Below are 16,916 nucleotides of genomic sequence, written 5' to 3' on the forward strand. Positions count from 1 at the left end.
ATAGAAAATTCCCAAGAGGTAATCATCATCAAATTCATGGTGAGGCCATTCTCTGCGGTAGTCATTGAAGCACTCTCATGCGTCCCAGAAAGGCTCATCAGTGAGTTGTCTGAAAGAGGTGATCTTGTTCCTCAATGCAGCTGTTCTCGCCTTAGAATAGAAATGGTTGAGAAACGCTGATCGGACCTGTTCCCATGAAGTGAGAGAGCCGGTAGGGAGGGAGTTCAACCACCATGCAGCTTTTTCATCATGAGAGAATGGGAATAGCATGCACTTGATGTAGTCTGGTGGTACGCCATTCGCGTGAGTGAAACTGCAGACTTTTTCGAACCTCTCAATATGCTCCATTGGCATTTCTGTAGAGAGACCAGAGAACACCTTTCTCTGTACTAGACCGATCAAAGCATGCTTGATCTCGAAGTCCTGTCTGAGGCAGAGTGGAGGAACAATGGCAGAGCGCGTAGTATGGATGTTACGCGGACGGTTTCTCTTCCCGATCGGAACAGTCTGTGCCTGTTGTTCCTGATGCTGCTGAGCAGCTTGTTCCTGCGCTTGAATGGTCTTCTGCAACTGTTGCATCTGCTGCTGCATGAGTGCCATTGCAGCAATAAGCCCTAGGGTGGTTTGATCGGGTGTTAAACAAGTGTTAGCCAAACAATTATTCAAGTTCAATTAAGAGTAAGTCCATAACTCGGATCACTCAGGTTGAATCAACCCACTCTCGTGGTATTGATTCCTTTGCAAGTCGGTCTTGATGCCTAAACTCTCGTTTGGATCAAGACGCCCTAGCAAGCTTTAGAGATTAAGTCCGATATGTTCACAATACACCCTAATATCTACTCTCGCTGACTAGGGATGCAATGTTCATTCATAACAGATCTAGCAACCTATTACACGATTAATGAACAGGTTAAACCTAGGATCTAACATTAAGCGGCCAGTTTAATGCAATCATTAAGAATAGTTATGAATGAAGACAATCAAGGAATTCACTTATCTATGTTTAACTCACGGATCTAACACCCTAACACCCTAGACTAAGCAAGTGGATTACTCAGCCATGGACAGAGAAATCACAAAGATAACAGATGAAGAAAACATGTCTAAATTAATAATAAAAAGCAAAGAGGATTTAGAAATCTTCTCCAAAGGATGTAGAGATTCTTCTCCCTTAACAAGAGTGCAAGTTTTCTCTCTCAAAAATCTCTCTAAAAAGTAACGTAGAATGTCTAGAATAATAAGAAAATATATATTGCAGGTCTCTGGCGGCTGCAGGAGAAAAATGGGGAAACCCTAGGTAAAATCCCAAAATATTTGGAAACTTCCTTAAAAATCTTTGTCGCTATAATAGGCACGCTAGACTGCTCCGCACGACTGCTCTGCGTGAAAAACTCCAAATTGCACTATTTTTCTCTTCTTTTCCTCCAACTGGTTTATCTCTCATCAAATGCAACTCCAGACCTGTAATGACTTAAAAAGGACTAGGAAGACTCGACAAAGACTTGAAAACCAATTAGAAAACATATATTTAAGATGCCAAAAACACCATATATCATGTCTCTCAACGAACTTCTCCGTCACCTCTTTAATAGTTTACCTATTCTTCAATATCCTTACACGCCAAATGGTTTCTGCATATAAAATCGTTTTATAAAGTCTCCTTCTTTACAATAGCACAACACAATAAACAGAATGAGAGCTTCTTTTTTTTTGATGAGCAAAAACATTATATGAATGATGAGATTTGATGTTTTCACCTATCCATCTAAATTAAGAGAGATGAGAAACCGTTTGTAGGATGAAGTGAAGGTAAGCTTGATTGGATCAGGAGGACTGAGAAACCGTTTGTAGACGGAAGTGGATAAAAGCTTGATTGGATCAGGAGGACTATTGCTAATCCGTTGCTGCTCGCCCCTAAAAATGCAGAAGACTCGATCCCTCGCAGAAGCTTTCCTTTACAGTTTTGGCAACAGAGGTAAGGAGCAGAAGCATAACTAAGTTGATAGAAATGCAACCCTAAACATCCCGCCATGATTGACCAGAGGTAGTGAAGTGAATATCGAACGTCATGGCAACGACTCCGTCTTCACACAATGATGGCAGGTGAGAGACGGTGGATTGAAGATGCAAACAACGCAGTGAAGAACTCGTACAAAACCATAACGCACTCCGTTTCAGAAACCGTGAAGAAGATCGATCGTCCCGTACCCAAATGTTGAAGAGCTGCGTTTTGGATGTGAGACACGTGTCAGATGCAGGATGCACGAATTGGTGACCTGTCATCCCATGTGGACATCTTAGGAGAGAAGAAAACACCATTTTATATAAATACTAGGGTCGGCCCGCCCTACGGGTGGGATATACTTTACTTGTGATCTATATTATTATTTTTTGTATGATTTTGGAGTTTGTGTGTTTAGGTTTACATTTGCAAGAGATGTGTATGTGATTTTTGTCTTCCAGAAAGTTCTAAGTATAGAGAGATTATAGGTGATAAGATATATTTAAAACTAAATTGTTGTTTCTATATTAAAGAGTTATGGCGTTGATATGATGTGAAGGCTTTGAATGATCTTCATGTTGTTTCCTTTAACAAAAATTTGATCCCATATTCGGGTGGTTTGTAATATTTTGGGTTTAGAAGGATCGGGTTGTGGGTAATTTTTTGTTTATGTTATAAGAGTAGTTATTTTTATGTTGAAATCATTGTCTTTCGACATGTTATTGGAGCGGAAGTGGTGATTATTTGAAGCTGTATTTCTTATTAGAAGTAAAATGTTATATTGAATGCGAAGAAGGTAATGCGAAAAAGGTAAAGTGAACCTAATCAAAATAAAAAAACATTGAAACTGGAAAGTATGAAAACTGAATAGCGGTCGATGAGTGTAGGCACTTATTAGTCACCGTAAAACCAACTCCAAAAACTTCTCCATTTGTTTATAGTAATAACAATAAATGCATTGATTTTCCAGATTATTGATGTGGCATTTTCTTGGTGGCATTATAAAGATCATATTAGTTCTATAACACTTTTTTTCAATATAGAGACGTTACATAAGGAACGTTTAATCTACTCCATCATTTGTGAGCTCCAGACATGTCGGTTTACCATTCATGACAATTCATAAATTTCATGCATTCCTCATGTTCTCCTGTGCATAGCAAAAGTATGACATAAAGATAGTTACCGAGATAGTTACGTTTACCACATTTGTTGTTTACCAATATGTAAAGATGTTTTAGCCTTGTTGCGGCTTTGTTTCATTGTAAATCTTTTAGCACAATAGCAAAATTTAATGTTAAAATTTAATGGGCTACTTTAATTTTGGCAGTGTGAATATTTTGATATGTTTATTTTATGTAGACCATCTACGTTGATTTCTACTATTGCTGTCCTTATCGTCGTCAGATTATTTCGTATTACGTTACTCGCTTCACGTAAATGTTTATAAAATGTTCTATCAATGTGGTTTTTTTATTAATGTGGCTTGCTTAAAATTTTCTATCATCTAAATGTTTTTATATTGTATCATTTTAACTAGTTTAATATATTAGTATTGTGTTTATTTGATTAACAAAATTACAACCTCATCATCTTATTTGATTGACCAATTTCTTCAACATGGAAATTGAAACATGAGTAATGTATATTCTGTTTAAATATTTTCATTTGATTTATCTTGAAGTGTTTTTTTCCTTCATGTGATTTATAATGTGTTTGTTTTTTTAAAATCCAAACACTATATGTGTTTTTGTTTATTACATTGTATGTCTTTATTCTTTGAATACTAAAACTGGATGTATTCTAGATATTTGATTTGGATAGAGTAGCTTTGATTTTAAAGTTCGTCGGACTAATGATAGTGGTTGGTCAGCACTTTGAGTCGGATATTGTTTTTATTATATTTAAGTTAAGTTTTTGGTGGGTTTAAAGATTTGATTGAATTGTTTGTATGAAACTATACGTTGAATGATTTTTTTTGTAATACACGTTCATCGTGTTTGGAGTGTTAAAGTTGTCCAATTTGACTAATTTATTACTATCTATTTTTCATCATTTAAATTAGGTATGGGCGTTCGGTACCCGTTAGCGTTTAGGTCGGGTTTTCCGTATTTCGATTCTTTTTTATAACACCTCCTAGGTTTCATTCTAGTAAATTTGCAAGTATGAGTCGGATTCAGATATAACACATCGGGTTCGGATCGGTTTTGTATCACATCATAGAACCCATAAAGTAATCATATATCATTCGGATTTGGGTTATATTGGATCAGTTCGGATATACCCGAAATAAAATCTAAAATTTAAAAGTAAAACATAAGATATATATATATATATATTTATATATAATTAAATATTTAAGGTAGTTATTTATATTTTAAATACTTATTGGTAGATAACGTATCAAAATAAATATGAAATTGAATATTTGAAGTATATATTCACGTTTCATATAATTATATTGTATATTATTTTAGACATTCGGATCGGTTTTTTTATATCTTTTCGATTTTTCGATTTTTTCGGTTTTTCGGGTTATCCGTTCGGGTTCGGTTAATAACACTTCGGGTTCGGATATGTTTTGTACCACCTTACAAGACCCATTCAGATATTTTTTACATTTCGGACCGGAAATGGATCAGGTTTTTCGGTTCGGGTTCGTTTCGGATTTCGGGTTACGGATATTATGCCCAGGCCTAATTTAAATAGATATATGTTTTGTTTTGTATATATCTTTCGTAGTTGTTTTTGTTTGTTTTTTAGATGTTATATATAATTATGTTTCTATTGAGCTTGTCGTTGTTGTTTTTTTTTTCTAAAGAAAGGTCTTATAAGATATTGTGATTACATTTCGAGAACGTGATTTTGGAGAGTTTGTTGCTAAACTGAATAGATTTTTTATGAATACATGTAGCTAACTTCCAGTTCATTGACTTCCCACTTCTAGACTGCCAACTGCAATTTCTAAATCTGTTTGTTTTGTTAGAAGTCACTCAAGTCATGAGAGCTATGTGCTGGTATGTGTAATTGTCTTTTTTTTTTGTGCACACATATGTGTAATTGTCTATCTTTAGATTGTGTGTGTGTTTTTTTTTTGGAACCAAAAAGGGTTAAACCCGGGTCTATTAAAGACACAGATCTAACCCCCGGGTGGAGGTACAGTCCACAGATAGACATTCTCCTTAGTATTCAAATAAGCCGAAAGCAATAGCCCATATCCGTGTGACCAGTGGGGTTCGAACCAGAATTTAACGTATTGGTTATATTCCCTCAAGCGCCACTGGTTTAGATTGTGTGTTTCACAATGCTTATTTGAAGTATAATAAAAAATATATGAATCACTGGTTTAAAAAAAATGTTTAGACGAATGGGAGTAAAAATATATGAATCACTGGTTTAAAATAAATGTTTAGATCGAGATCTTGGACCTTCCATATCATATCATACCAGCAAAGACATCCATAACCAGCAAAGTAATACTTTCACTTAATTGTTCCAACTGAATCAATTTTCTTCTTCTTTTAAAAAAAAAAAAAACACAAATCAACTTTCTTCTAACCATTTAAAACAAATGACATTTACTCTTGAATTCATATGACTTTTATGTACTTGTAATATTTAATGCTTGTGATTTTTTATGTACTCTGGAATATTTATATACACTTTTTTTTGTCAAATATATCTATATATATGTACACTTGAGTTTTCATCTTTTCTAAGTAACAGCTTCTATTCGAAAGAGAAGAAAACGCCATCCTTTTTTCCATGGCTGAGAAACCAAAACAAAAACATTCAATGAAAGCTTCATGTTCTAGATATCAGTAGGACGTGAGTTTTGTAAAAGTTTACCTTTGCTATAGATCCTTTTTCATATAGCCTATTTGAAATCAGACCACGTTTTGCTATCATCCGCTGATTACAGATTCTACGATGACTCTTTCTGCTACCATCTCCACAAAACACTCAATCATAGCTGGTATCTGATGTACAGAAAAGTGTAGTGTTATTTTATGAACCTCCCTACCCAAACAAAAACAAAAAATGACATGAACTTATAGTGTTATTACCTCTGACGTACTGAGAGTGAGATTGGTTAGTTTAATAAACTTGTGATATTTCTTTGCTGGTGTCTCTTCCTCGAGCTTTTACTGTTTTCTTTACAACCTTGGCTTAAACTTGTCTTTTCACTACTACCATCGTGCTGCTCTCTCAACGTAGTAGTTGCTGTCGAATGACTTTGCTGACCTATGTTAAAATCCGCCCTTGGCATTAATATCAACATGACCAACTCCGACAGGCTAAGCTTTCTGATTCTTGGAGACTTCGGACATCAACAACAACCCAATTCGTGGTACCATTGTTTGTTTCTAAAGGTTAGCACCAACAATCATGCTCTTTTTATCTTGATTTGCCTGATAAAATTTCAACCACGAAACAAAGTGTTACCAAACTTAAAACCCTGAGAATTTGTTAGCAAACAAAACAGAGGATGCTTATAGAAACAATAATGACACCTTGGTAACACATATAGTCTTTCCATGGAGATTATGTAAAGAACCTTAATTACCTGCAAATGTAAAGAAAAGTTTACTATTGTGTAGATAAAGACGTTTAAACACTTGGAAAAGAGAAAGACTTACATAGTCAGCGTCTTCCTCCCTAAGGAACTCAATGAATCCATAACCTTGATGAAGACTCGTCACCCTATTCTTCGGAACATAGACATTAACTGATGAAATCCAAAAACAAACAGACGAGCGTAATTTCAGATGAAGACCAGCTCTTTTAAGTATAACCAAAAACCATTAACAGAGAAGAAACTGAGCGAAGATTATCCATACGAACCAATGGCCATTTACCAACATGGCCTGCTTGTATTAACAATACCCAAAGCAATTCTTCAGATGGCTAGAATTAACAGAGAAGAGAAACTGAAAAACACACACTAAATATCCCAAATTAATCTGAAACCTAAAGTTGGTGAGAGAGAGCAAGAGAAAGGAGAAGAACCTTGGGGTAAACAGTAGCTTCATGGTTCTTCTCAGCGGAGTTATGGGTGGGTTGCGACTGATCCAATCATGAAGTTTCTCTTGAGCGGAGGTAAACATATCAACCTTCAAGATATAAAAAACCGCAAGAGCAACAGCAAACTTTGAATCAGTAGGTAACGAAGTCGTCAATTTCTGAACCAAAACCTCTTGCATCATTCCCCTTTTCTTCTTCTCCAAAGCTAATACATGCACACCATGAACCATATCCAAAGTCAGTGTTTGATCCAAGTGGTCATGCGTCTCTTCATATGTAGCCACCAGTACATATGGTTCCTATGCGCTGCATTGCACATGAACAACACCAACTTAAGCGAAAGATTATCATAAGACAGGTGAAGAAGCAGAGATATACAAATGAAAACTAAACCCATATTTTACTGTCTGTAAAGTAATTCGACAACATTACACTATTTAGTTCTTATGCGTCCATTGCAAACATAAACATCAATACCACAAAACACTTACCAAGCTTGTGTCAGAAGTATCACTATCAATAGAGTAAGACTCTGCTCCATTCTAAAAAAACGTGTGCACAACCTTATATAAGATTTAAAGGGAATCAGCAACACACCAGAAACAAAGGTCCTTTAGCACCTTCTTCAATCTCCATATAATATGTGCTCCCATTGTGAGCTCGAACAGTTTTATAGCCCACAGGATAAGGGAAACGATCTTTTACCTGATGAAAAAAGAAAAAGCTACTTAAACAAAAATCTACACAGTCATTAGTTGTTGTTAACAAAAAATCGACAAGTTGATAAGTTGCCAACCCTAGATGAGCTCCAGTAGCCGCTATAAAGAACACCGACGGAGAAGATTTTAAGGTCATCCGATTTCCAATCTTCGGATACAGCACTTGGACTCGCCATTGAAAGTGTGAAAAACTCGAGATCGCACAAAGGTAGAAAATATCGCGAAGAAGATGGAGAGATTATGCTTTATTTGAGTTAACACGGAAAAGCCACAACTCGAACCGTTTCAGTGATTTGGAAGAAGCTTAGGCGTTGCCAAGGGCCGCATAAGGAAGAAAGAGAGACGACACGTCCAAAGCCCAAGACGCAGCAACTGACTTTAGTCCATCACAAAGCCCATCATGATTCGCCTCTTAATGAAACGATGAGTTTCGGGCACACTGGACACGTGTCGCGATGAGGAGCGATGACTTATCTAGCTGGCGGATGACGTGGAGGCACCAGAATTGAGAGAACTGTAATTTATATAAATAGATAGATAGATACTAGTAAGTAAAAGACATTTTATAATCTGATATCAACCTCTTTGGGAAAAAGATTAGCAAACAATACAAGCAGCTTTCCCGGGAAAATAATATCATAAGAAACATTAGAAAAAACAATCCAAATCCGTCAAAAGATTTCACTACATTGAATCACTAAACTGTAATACTTTGTTCATACAAAAAACGTTTAATTACTTTGTCCATGAAATCTTAACCGTCAAAACTTCTTTTATATTTCTAATATATGTTTTGCCCATAATAAATCAAATAATGTAACCTAGAGCTGTTGGATTAACTTGAATAATGAAACTCTCTTAAGAACCCTACTCCCTGCAATTTTAAACGCATGTTCAATCTGGTCCAGTCCTACAGCCACAGAATTTGTATAATCTTCTTCAACTCATTCCCTTTACTCAAAATTCGTTGTTTATTAATCATAGCCAATAGGGTCTCTACTAACATTGCCAACTTTCACATTTTATGTAAACCGAATACTTGGTTATGATCCTTTGGAAAATACTGGTTATAAACTGAATCCGGGTTAATGAAAACCGGTATACACCAGGCTAAAATCGAATCCAAGGTTGATCTCCGTGTAGGTGGTGTTGTAAACAAAATATGGAATCTTGACCGGATCACCACACAATCCGTACTTGATGCATCACAGACTGATTCACAGTTAAGAAAATTGAATCTTCCATCTTACGCAAGGCACTCTCATGTATTGGGGTTAGAGATGGCAATTCAGGGGTTTGCCCGCGGGCCTGGCCCGGAAATGCCCACTGCGGGGCGGGATTGGGTAAAGATATTGTGGCCCGTTTAGTTGCGGGTCTCGTGGGACAGGATCGTGATGGTACTAGGCCGAAGCGGGACGGGCCCAAAGCGGGATGCGGGAAAACATTGAGGCCCGCTACACTTTTCTCGTTTGTCTCTTTGGTGATTAACCGAGATAACAGAGTAAACGGTCAACAGGTGATGACGATAGCGATTCTTGCTCTCTGTGTTTCTTCTTCTTCGATCATACAGTAGATCGACTTGCATGTCCAGAGGTATTTAGCTCGTGCCTCTCTGTTTACACGATTTTAGATTTCTGTTCGTCCTTTCAAAGGTAAGTAATCTTCTTCATAGGTAAGTAATCTTCTTCATAGGTATTTAGCTCGTCCCTTCATAATGAAGGTAAGTAATCTTCTTCCTTGTTCTGTCTCTCTCCCTGCGAATGTGTTCTGTGAATCTTCTTAGTTGGATTATGTCTCTCTGCGAAAGTATTTTTTCCTAACAGTGTAATGATATATATATATATATATATTGTGTTGTTCTGTTTTGTTTATGTATTAGATGGCTTGGTTGTATAAGCGTTTCTCTCTTTTTGTTCTGCTTACTCTCGGTTGCTAGTTATTAATTAAAAAATTCAACACAACTTTACTCTTGGTCGTTTCTGCATTGTTCTGTTTTTGTTTCGGTATTGATATATATTGTGTCGTTCTTCTTTTGTTTCTGTATTAGATGGATTTGTTGTTTCTTAAGTATTGTTCTGTTTTTGATTCTTGTTGATAACACGGTTCAAGCACTCTTGTTATCTTGTTTGATAACACACTGCTCTTCTTTTTTATTAAATATCGCTTACACTTGTTTTGTTTTTCATGCATGATCATGAATTCATGCGTCGATACTTGTTTGATGGAGTGATGTTGGACAAGGAGAGGAGAGACTGACATTATTCCCTTCTGCCTTCTGGTTGCTTCAGGACTTGAGGTAAGACTTTTTTCCAACGTTTAATAGGTAGTATTGTGGTTTGAATTCCCTTTAGTAACCAATGCTTGTAACAAACGTGTAATGCTTGTAGCTTGATGATTTTCACCAACTTGATAATATATCACTAATGCTTAACTCTTCTTCTTACAGTTGACACTGTCTTTTTTTTTTTTTGGAACACAACTTTCATTAATACTTAAACAATTGGACTACACTTTGAAGAAGAGATAATCCTAGCTCTACGAGCATTACAATAAGACAGTACAGCATAAAAGATAGATGTAGAGAAACCTCTAGGATAAAAAGACAGTGAATTCTGAGTAAAACTCGAATGCGTCAAAACGAGGTTCACGGCAAAGCCGGAATAGAACATAGTCACACTGAATCGTGACGTTAAAAGCAGCCAATTCACACCTCGGGATAGCAGCCAATTCACACCTCGGAATAGAACATAGTCACAGGTGACACTGTCTATTTTGATTAATATATGCTGAATTATAAGTGCTTATAACAAACGTAACCTATGTTTATAACTTGATGGTTCTGAAAAACTTGATAATGTAAAAAATTGACTGTTCGAGATAGATTTACGTTTTCCCGGTTTTAACTCTCGTCCATGTTTCTTGCAGGTGACAGGTCCCAAGCCTCGATGAAGATTGCTGGCCCGCGGGCCGACCCGCACACCCGCTGCTATAGGGCGGGTCGGGATTGGTCATACGTTTCAGAGACCGCAGCCCGCCGCGGTACGACCCGCAGAGACTCGAATGAAACTGAGCCCGCGACGGGGCAGGTCATTTGGTTGCGGGAGAGCCCAAATGCCACCACTAATTGGGGTTTTGCATCGTCCAGAGAAAATATTTTTCTTCAAGTAAAATGACATACATTTGAAAAAATGACACTGGTGTGTTGAAATTTAAATAAAGAATAATTAAAAGAAAACAAAATCGTAGCTGAACTTGAATCTAGTTTCAGATGACAAGAAGCAGTATAAAAAAGTTCAACGATCATTGTTTCCAACTAATTTCAACAGAACCAACCAACAACTAATTTCCAACTAGTTTAGAAAGAAAATTAAAATCATGAAGCGTATTCAAAGGCTTGTGGAGGTTGTGGCTCGTCATCTACAGCCATAGCCGAGGCTGTTGTTCCTTGTGTAGCCGCCGCTGCACCAGTTGCAGGAGAAGCTGCTGAAGTTGGTGCATCGGTCAGTGAGAGAACTTCTGGTTCGTGTTCACGCAAGTCCTTGAGAAGAACAAAACCCGATGGAGCTAGCTTCACTGGCACGTATCTGCTGTCTTCAAGTAACTTAATGTACTTCTCTTGAGCTGGGACTACTCGAGTCGGATTTACTAGAATCTCAAACGCTGCCTCTGGCTCTGCAGCTTTCTTCTCAACCGTTGCTGTACCATCGACCTGATAGTTCATGGAGACAAGACCAATGAGGCGATTAATCAAAGAAGCTACTAATCATTTATGGAGGAGGACAACATACCTGCATAGAGTCTCCTTCCTTGTCAGCTGCTTCTTTTCCTTTTCCAGATCCACTTTCACTGACAGACTTCTCGGCACCAGACGCCTTTTCAGCATTAGCTTTCTGCTCCGCTTCTTTCTTAGCCCTAGCTTTGGCTTTAACTGAAGTTGAGAGAACAGCCGTTGGGAGTTTGGCAGCGGTATTGGATGTCGGAACCGTTGTGGGTTTTGGGTACTCAAACAAAGACGGTTTAGCATGCGACATGAACTCAAACTTTGGGACCTTAAGGTCGTAGTTCAAACCAATGAAGGCGGTGGGTGAGAAGGCCAAGCTGATGAAATAGACCAGAGGGTACCAATACCAAAACTGGCTGAAGACAGCGAGACCAATAACAGCAGTGACTTTGTCATGTTTGGTCTTAGAGAGTAATCTTATAGTAACGTTCCTACCACCGGCATCGAGGATACCAGAGGCAAGGATCGCTCCCATCTTGCTCATTGTATCTTCGTGCTTGTCGAGTATGATCTTCTCAAGTTGGCGCCTAAATGCTCCAACACGAGAATCGCTTGCTTCACTAATTTGGACCATCACCATGGCCATTGCTATCAGAGCACCTTGACGAACAAAGTCTACCACATCCGATGTAAGTGGCTCCAACAAGGATATCGCTTCGCTGAGGCCAGTGCCTGCACAAGATATACCTACTGCAAGAGCCGCTCCATAGCGAACATGTGGATTGTACGACTCAGAAAGTAGTGATACAATACGCGGAGTCTACATAGCAAAAAAAAAATTAACAGAATCAATTAGTGAGAGGATAAGCAAACACAAAAGGCACTAAAGAGAGCATTTGAAACTGACCTGCTCTGGATCAGAGTACAAGACAAATCCAAGTGCCAGAACAGCAGTCCGTCTAACATCATCACTGACATCAGATACAGCAAAGTGTAGCAACTGGCGAATTGCCTTATTGTTTGCGGTCCCACAGTAAGCCAGTGCTAGTGCGTACATGCCACCATAACGGATGATAGGATCCTGGTCTCTAGTCATCTGCTCAATCAAGGTATCAGCTCCTTCTTCTCTGCCGTATACTGTAAGAGCTATGCCAAGAGCCAATCCCCTAAAAGTATACCAGATGCTGATCATTAAATGCCAAAATCAAAATACCATGGACTATCATCCCCAAAATATATATATACTACGTTACCTTATTATCTTCTCATGCTGTGTTTCATGAGCATAAGCGAGCATCTCACTTGCCTTTTCAGTGGCGGTTCCAACCAATAACAAACCCATGCTGATTCCAGCAGCTTCACCAGCAACAGCACTGTCAGTGTAAAGCACGCTTTTGACATCATCATATATCTCCTCATCTGCTGTTCCAAGAGCTGACAGACCAAGACCTAAGCAAGCTCCATGTTGAATGACCTGCACCCACGATTTCACAATACATATTATCTCTGAGCGAAGAGGCTTACAAGGAATTGAGAGAGACTATATCAAGTAAGATATCAGCTAATCACCTCAACATTGGTATTGCGTAAGCTGTCACGTAGAAACTGTTTAATGCCCTCTCCATGGTTAGCATGAATAAGGCCGAGAGCGTACAAAGCACCACCTTCCGAATATGGACTCCCGCCACCACCTGCTCCTCCCTGAGGCAAGTATGGAGCCATCAATGACCTACCCTGTTGCAAGTGACCTCTGTGAATAACACCTAGTCCTGCCGTAGCACTAAACTTAGCCCAATTGGTGGCCCTGCTTAGCCAATCCTGTCAATTCAGAAAACAATTAACATACGAAAAGAGAGTTAAAAAGACTAAGCCACACAGTCAACCTCGAACAGAAGGAGATACTACAGGGGAAGTAAACCATTTACCAAATTCTCTCTAAGAAAAGTGTCCACTGTAGTTCCAGCATGCATGATCGCATTAGCGTATATTGTAGCACTGTGGCAAACGCTGTTCCTCATCTCGACAGACTGTTTAATTGTCTTCAGTATCAGAAGGTCAGATCTACAGAAAACAATATTACAAATGAAGAATATGATTACTTCCTGGAATAAGTGATTTTAGAATAAAAAGTATCTCCTTTCGAGATACCAAAACTTCAACAGTAACTTACTTGTTGTGGATGTAAAGAAACTGAAGTGTCAACTGAATAGATGTCTCCCCAGATAAAATTCCCTTAATCTTGGTTAGCCTCTCAGCATATGTAGCGTCAACTGGATCTGTCTCGTGCACAACTGTCTGAGCTGGAGTAACTGGAGTGTCATCTGCCATCAGAACATCCCCGGAGAGGTTCTCATTTGTAGTTGCAGTTGTTTCAACGGCCTGAGCTACTTCTACAGGACGTGTTTTGGGGGCAGGGAGGCGATCCCTAACACTCAAGAGAAAGGCCTGGTGCTCGTTCTCTACAAGATCAAATGCAATTTGCAATGCTAATAAAGCATCATCCTTGCTGTCCGACCGAAGAAGCTTCTCCAATATGGTTGCAACACCTTGCGGTTCATCCAAGAACATGAGGCATTGACAAATGCTCAAATAATCAGGAGAAGGCAGCTTCTGGTATACTTCAACAAGTAAACTAAGCACCTGAAAGAATAGAAAAGGTTAGAATCACCTTTCAAAATGAAGACTAAAGTAGAGTGCGTACGATAAAACAAAAGTAGAAAACGATTTTTTTTCAATCCAAGCATTGACCATCTGAAATAGGTATCACAGAAGCTGGAACAAGATTTTCAGTTACAGCTTAGAAACAGAGAATGCTAGCATACACGAGATTGCCAGACAAGGTACTAGGAAGATGTAGGACTGCCAGATGATGTAAAACCAGACTATTCTACTCAATCAATAGCACAAGAACATCTATTTTTATTCAATCAAGATCTGAGACCATTAGTCTTACCTCATGTCTATACTCTCTGCGGTTAACGAAAGAATGAGAAACGTTGATGCAATATGTTAAAGTCCCCTCAACATTGTCGCTCTTTGTGATAGCTTCCTCCAACTTATCCAATCTCCGGCATTCTATCGCAATGCCCATAGATTGTTGATACTTGCCATCAGTGATGCATCTGCACGGGGTAAACAACGTAAGAACAATTGAGGCACTTAACATGACTAGAGGATTAAAATTTGTGGGCATACATACTTTCCAAGCATTCTTTCAACAATAGCCTCCAGCCTAGGATCAATGTCCACCATCTCACTTGACTCAACTGCCTTCGATCTCAGAATGGCGTACTCATCTATTGCTTTGGCTGAAAACATAACAGAAACATCAGAAGAGTAAACGTTGATCCGGCAACATACTAAAATAGTCATCTTACTCTCTTTTTTCAAGACTATACAGCTTACAAATGCAAGGAAAGCGATAGCTGGATGTGGAAGCTACATGTTTGTTTTCAGATAATATACATGCTCTTCTTGCATTTAGTCAAGTTCGTCTGTTCTTGTCTCAGATGCATATGGAAGTCAACAATGCCCTAGCTAGAGTCTACTAGCATAACAGGAAAAAAAAAAAAAAAAAAAAAAAAAAAAAAAAAAAAAAAAAAAAGAGTAAACACAGAAATAAGCTGTCAAAATCATCACCTAAAAGCGTATGAACATAATCCGTATCCTCTGAAACATCAAATAAGGCTCCGGCTCCAAGGGCATAGGACAACGAATCATTAAGCTCGCCCAAGTAATAGAAAACCTGAGATAAGATTCCATCATCATAAGAGAAGATATCAACAAATCACGAACCATCATGCATAGTGTACCAATTACACATTTTCCCCACTACAGAAAGAAAACTGTAACAAGACACCAGTTAAGTCTAGGAGACGGTAGATCATACCTTAGAGACAAGCAAAGCAGCAAGCTGTCTTTGATGCAAATCAAATTCTTCATCTTCATACAAACTCTCTCTGCAAACAGAAACGGCAATTGAGTCAAAAAGTGCAAAATTCACTTTAGAGACCTAACAACTAATAGTTTCACGAAACCTAATCCATGTGCCAGCACAGCCTCTAATACTAGATCTCATACCACTAGCAAGCAAGATCAATGGAGAGAAAAGAATTTATATATATATTTGTCAAGGAAGAAGCCAGAACTTAAAATTTATGCTAAACTGGGATATGAAATTAATCATTCATTCTCTACAATATCACTACAGAAACTTGGTAAAGCTAGTCATATCAAAGAAGACCACTTTGTTTCTTACCCTAAACAATTAAACCTGCATCACTACAAACTATCTATGCCTCACCAAAAAGTTTGAATTTTTAAGTACAAGGAGAGCTCAACTAATCAAAATCCCACAATCATTACTAGAAATCAAAAAAGCAGATCAAGCGGGAAACAAAAAAAAAAACCTAATTCTCGAAATTAAGAAAAGTTACATGATTGGAACACTAGTGGAGATCTCGGGCCAGAACCGATCAACCAAGTTGTTGAGATGCGAGAGCGCGTGATGCTTCAAGGTAGGCTGAGGCTCGTTGAGCATTGCCAGTAACCCTCCGGCTGAGCTAACCATAGCGGCGGCCATTGATGTAGAAACACTAATCGAAACCCTACAAGAAAGCAATTCAGGTGACGAACACGAAACCTCCTATCAACGATCAAATTCTTATATAGACATGTGCGGATCAAAAAAAACTATCGCCTTCCTTTATTATTTTGTCTTTTCTAATAATTAATTTTATTAGTTCAAAAAGTTAAATATCCATTTAACCAATCTACTCTTTAGCCCCGTTGGCGGCCGACTGGGCGATACGCGTCACTATTCCGCCCCGATTTATGACAAATCGATTAAAAAATCGGATATCCGATTTTCTCCGCCTAGACCGCCTAAATGACCGCCTAAGCGGCCGCTTAATCTATTTTTTTATTATTTTTTTATTTTTAATAATATTTTTATTTATTTATTTGATCTAAAATTTTATAAATATCATTTATGTCCATAATTTTGATGAAAATTACACTAGATTAAGTTTATATATTCTATTTGTGTGTTTTATACAATTTTAAACATGAAAATGTATTAATGTTATACACAATTAAAGATTAACATGTTTTATAACATAGTAAACAATCTAAAAATTTTGTACCGCATAATTTCCGATTAATCCCCGATTTTCTCTTTAGGCGCTAGGCCCAACCCGACCACCCGACTAGCGCCTAGCGCGTTCCCGAACAGGGCTCTTTAGTTATTCTCTCTTGTTCTCCATATTTCAAAAAAGAGTTCTTTTTTTCGATTAAACTCTTTCCATTGCGGATTTACTCTTTCCATTTGTGGACTTTGTTTTCAGTTTATGTTTTGGATGTTCTTAGATTTTTCTGCAAAACTAAATTTAATCGAACTCCAAAGCTTGTCACGATTTCTTTATCAATTTGATTGGCTACCTTTCTTTTC

The 16,916-nt window shown here is 38.0% G+C and overlaps 1 protein-coding gene and 1 long non-coding RNA gene across 4 annotated transcripts; both read right to left on the minus strand.

Annotated features, from left to right (window-relative positions):
* Positions 1-5,553: 5,553 nt before the first annotated feature.
* LOC106339736 lies at positions 5,554-8,086 on the minus strand. 3 transcript variants are annotated; one of them, XR_001269204.1, is made up of 8 exons: positions 7,824-8,086; positions 7,625-7,732; positions 7,013-7,333; positions 6,643-6,731; positions 6,517-6,569; positions 6,070-6,414; positions 5,852-5,982; positions 5,554-5,771 (listed from the first exon to the last, which is right to left on the minus strand). It is a non-coding gene; the product is annotated as an uncharacterized LOC106339736 (long non-coding RNA). The 3 variants fall into 3 exon arrangements; XR_001269203.1 differs by having other exon boundaries at positions 6,643-6,706; positions 7,013-7,358; positions 7,824-8,085; XR_001269202.1 differs by having other exon boundaries at positions 7,013-7,358; positions 7,824-8,085.
* A 2,884-nt stretch (positions 8,087-10,970) lies between these two features.
* On the minus strand, positions 10,971-16,161 carry LOC106342345 (26S proteasome non-ATPase regulatory subunit 1 homolog A-like). Its single transcript, XM_013781253.1, has 12 exons — positions 15,904-16,161; positions 15,357-15,426; positions 15,107-15,212; positions 14,667-14,775; positions 14,421-14,589; positions 13,638-14,107; positions 13,393-13,528; positions 13,037-13,285; positions 12,721-12,941; positions 12,375-12,633; positions 11,535-12,287; positions 10,971-11,455 (listed from the first exon to the last, which is right to left on the minus strand). The coding sequence occupies exons 1-12, from the start codon at positions 16,047-16,049 to the stop codon at positions 11,120-11,122; spliced, it is 3,024 nt and encodes a 1,007-aa protein (XP_013636707.1). The 5' UTR covers positions 16,050-16,161; the 3' UTR covers positions 10,971-11,119.
* Positions 16,162-16,916: the final 755 nt, after the last annotated feature.

Source organism: Brassica oleracea, chromosome C4 (genome assembly GCF_000695525.1).
Source record: "Brassica oleracea var. oleracea cultivar TO1000 chromosome C4, BOL, whole genome shotgun sequence".
Classification (NCBI taxonomy): Eukaryota; Viridiplantae; Streptophyta; class Magnoliopsida; order Brassicales; family Brassicaceae; genus Brassica; species Brassica oleracea.

Excerpts from the sequence above, each read along its gene's own strand:
- LOC106342345 (XM_013781253.1), bottom strand. The coding sequence starts at position 16,049 with ATGGCCGCCGCTATGGTTAGCTCAGCCGGAGGGTTACTGGCAATGCTC. Across the intron at positions 15,427-15,903 it reads TCCACTAGTGTTCCAATCAT|AGAGAGTTTGTATGAAGATG; the intron begins GTAACTTTTCTT and ends TTCTGTTTGCAG. Across the intron at positions 14,108-14,420 it reads GCAGAGAGTATAGACATGAG|GTGCTTAGTTTACTTGTTGA; the intron begins GTAAGACTAATG and ends CTATTCTTTCAG.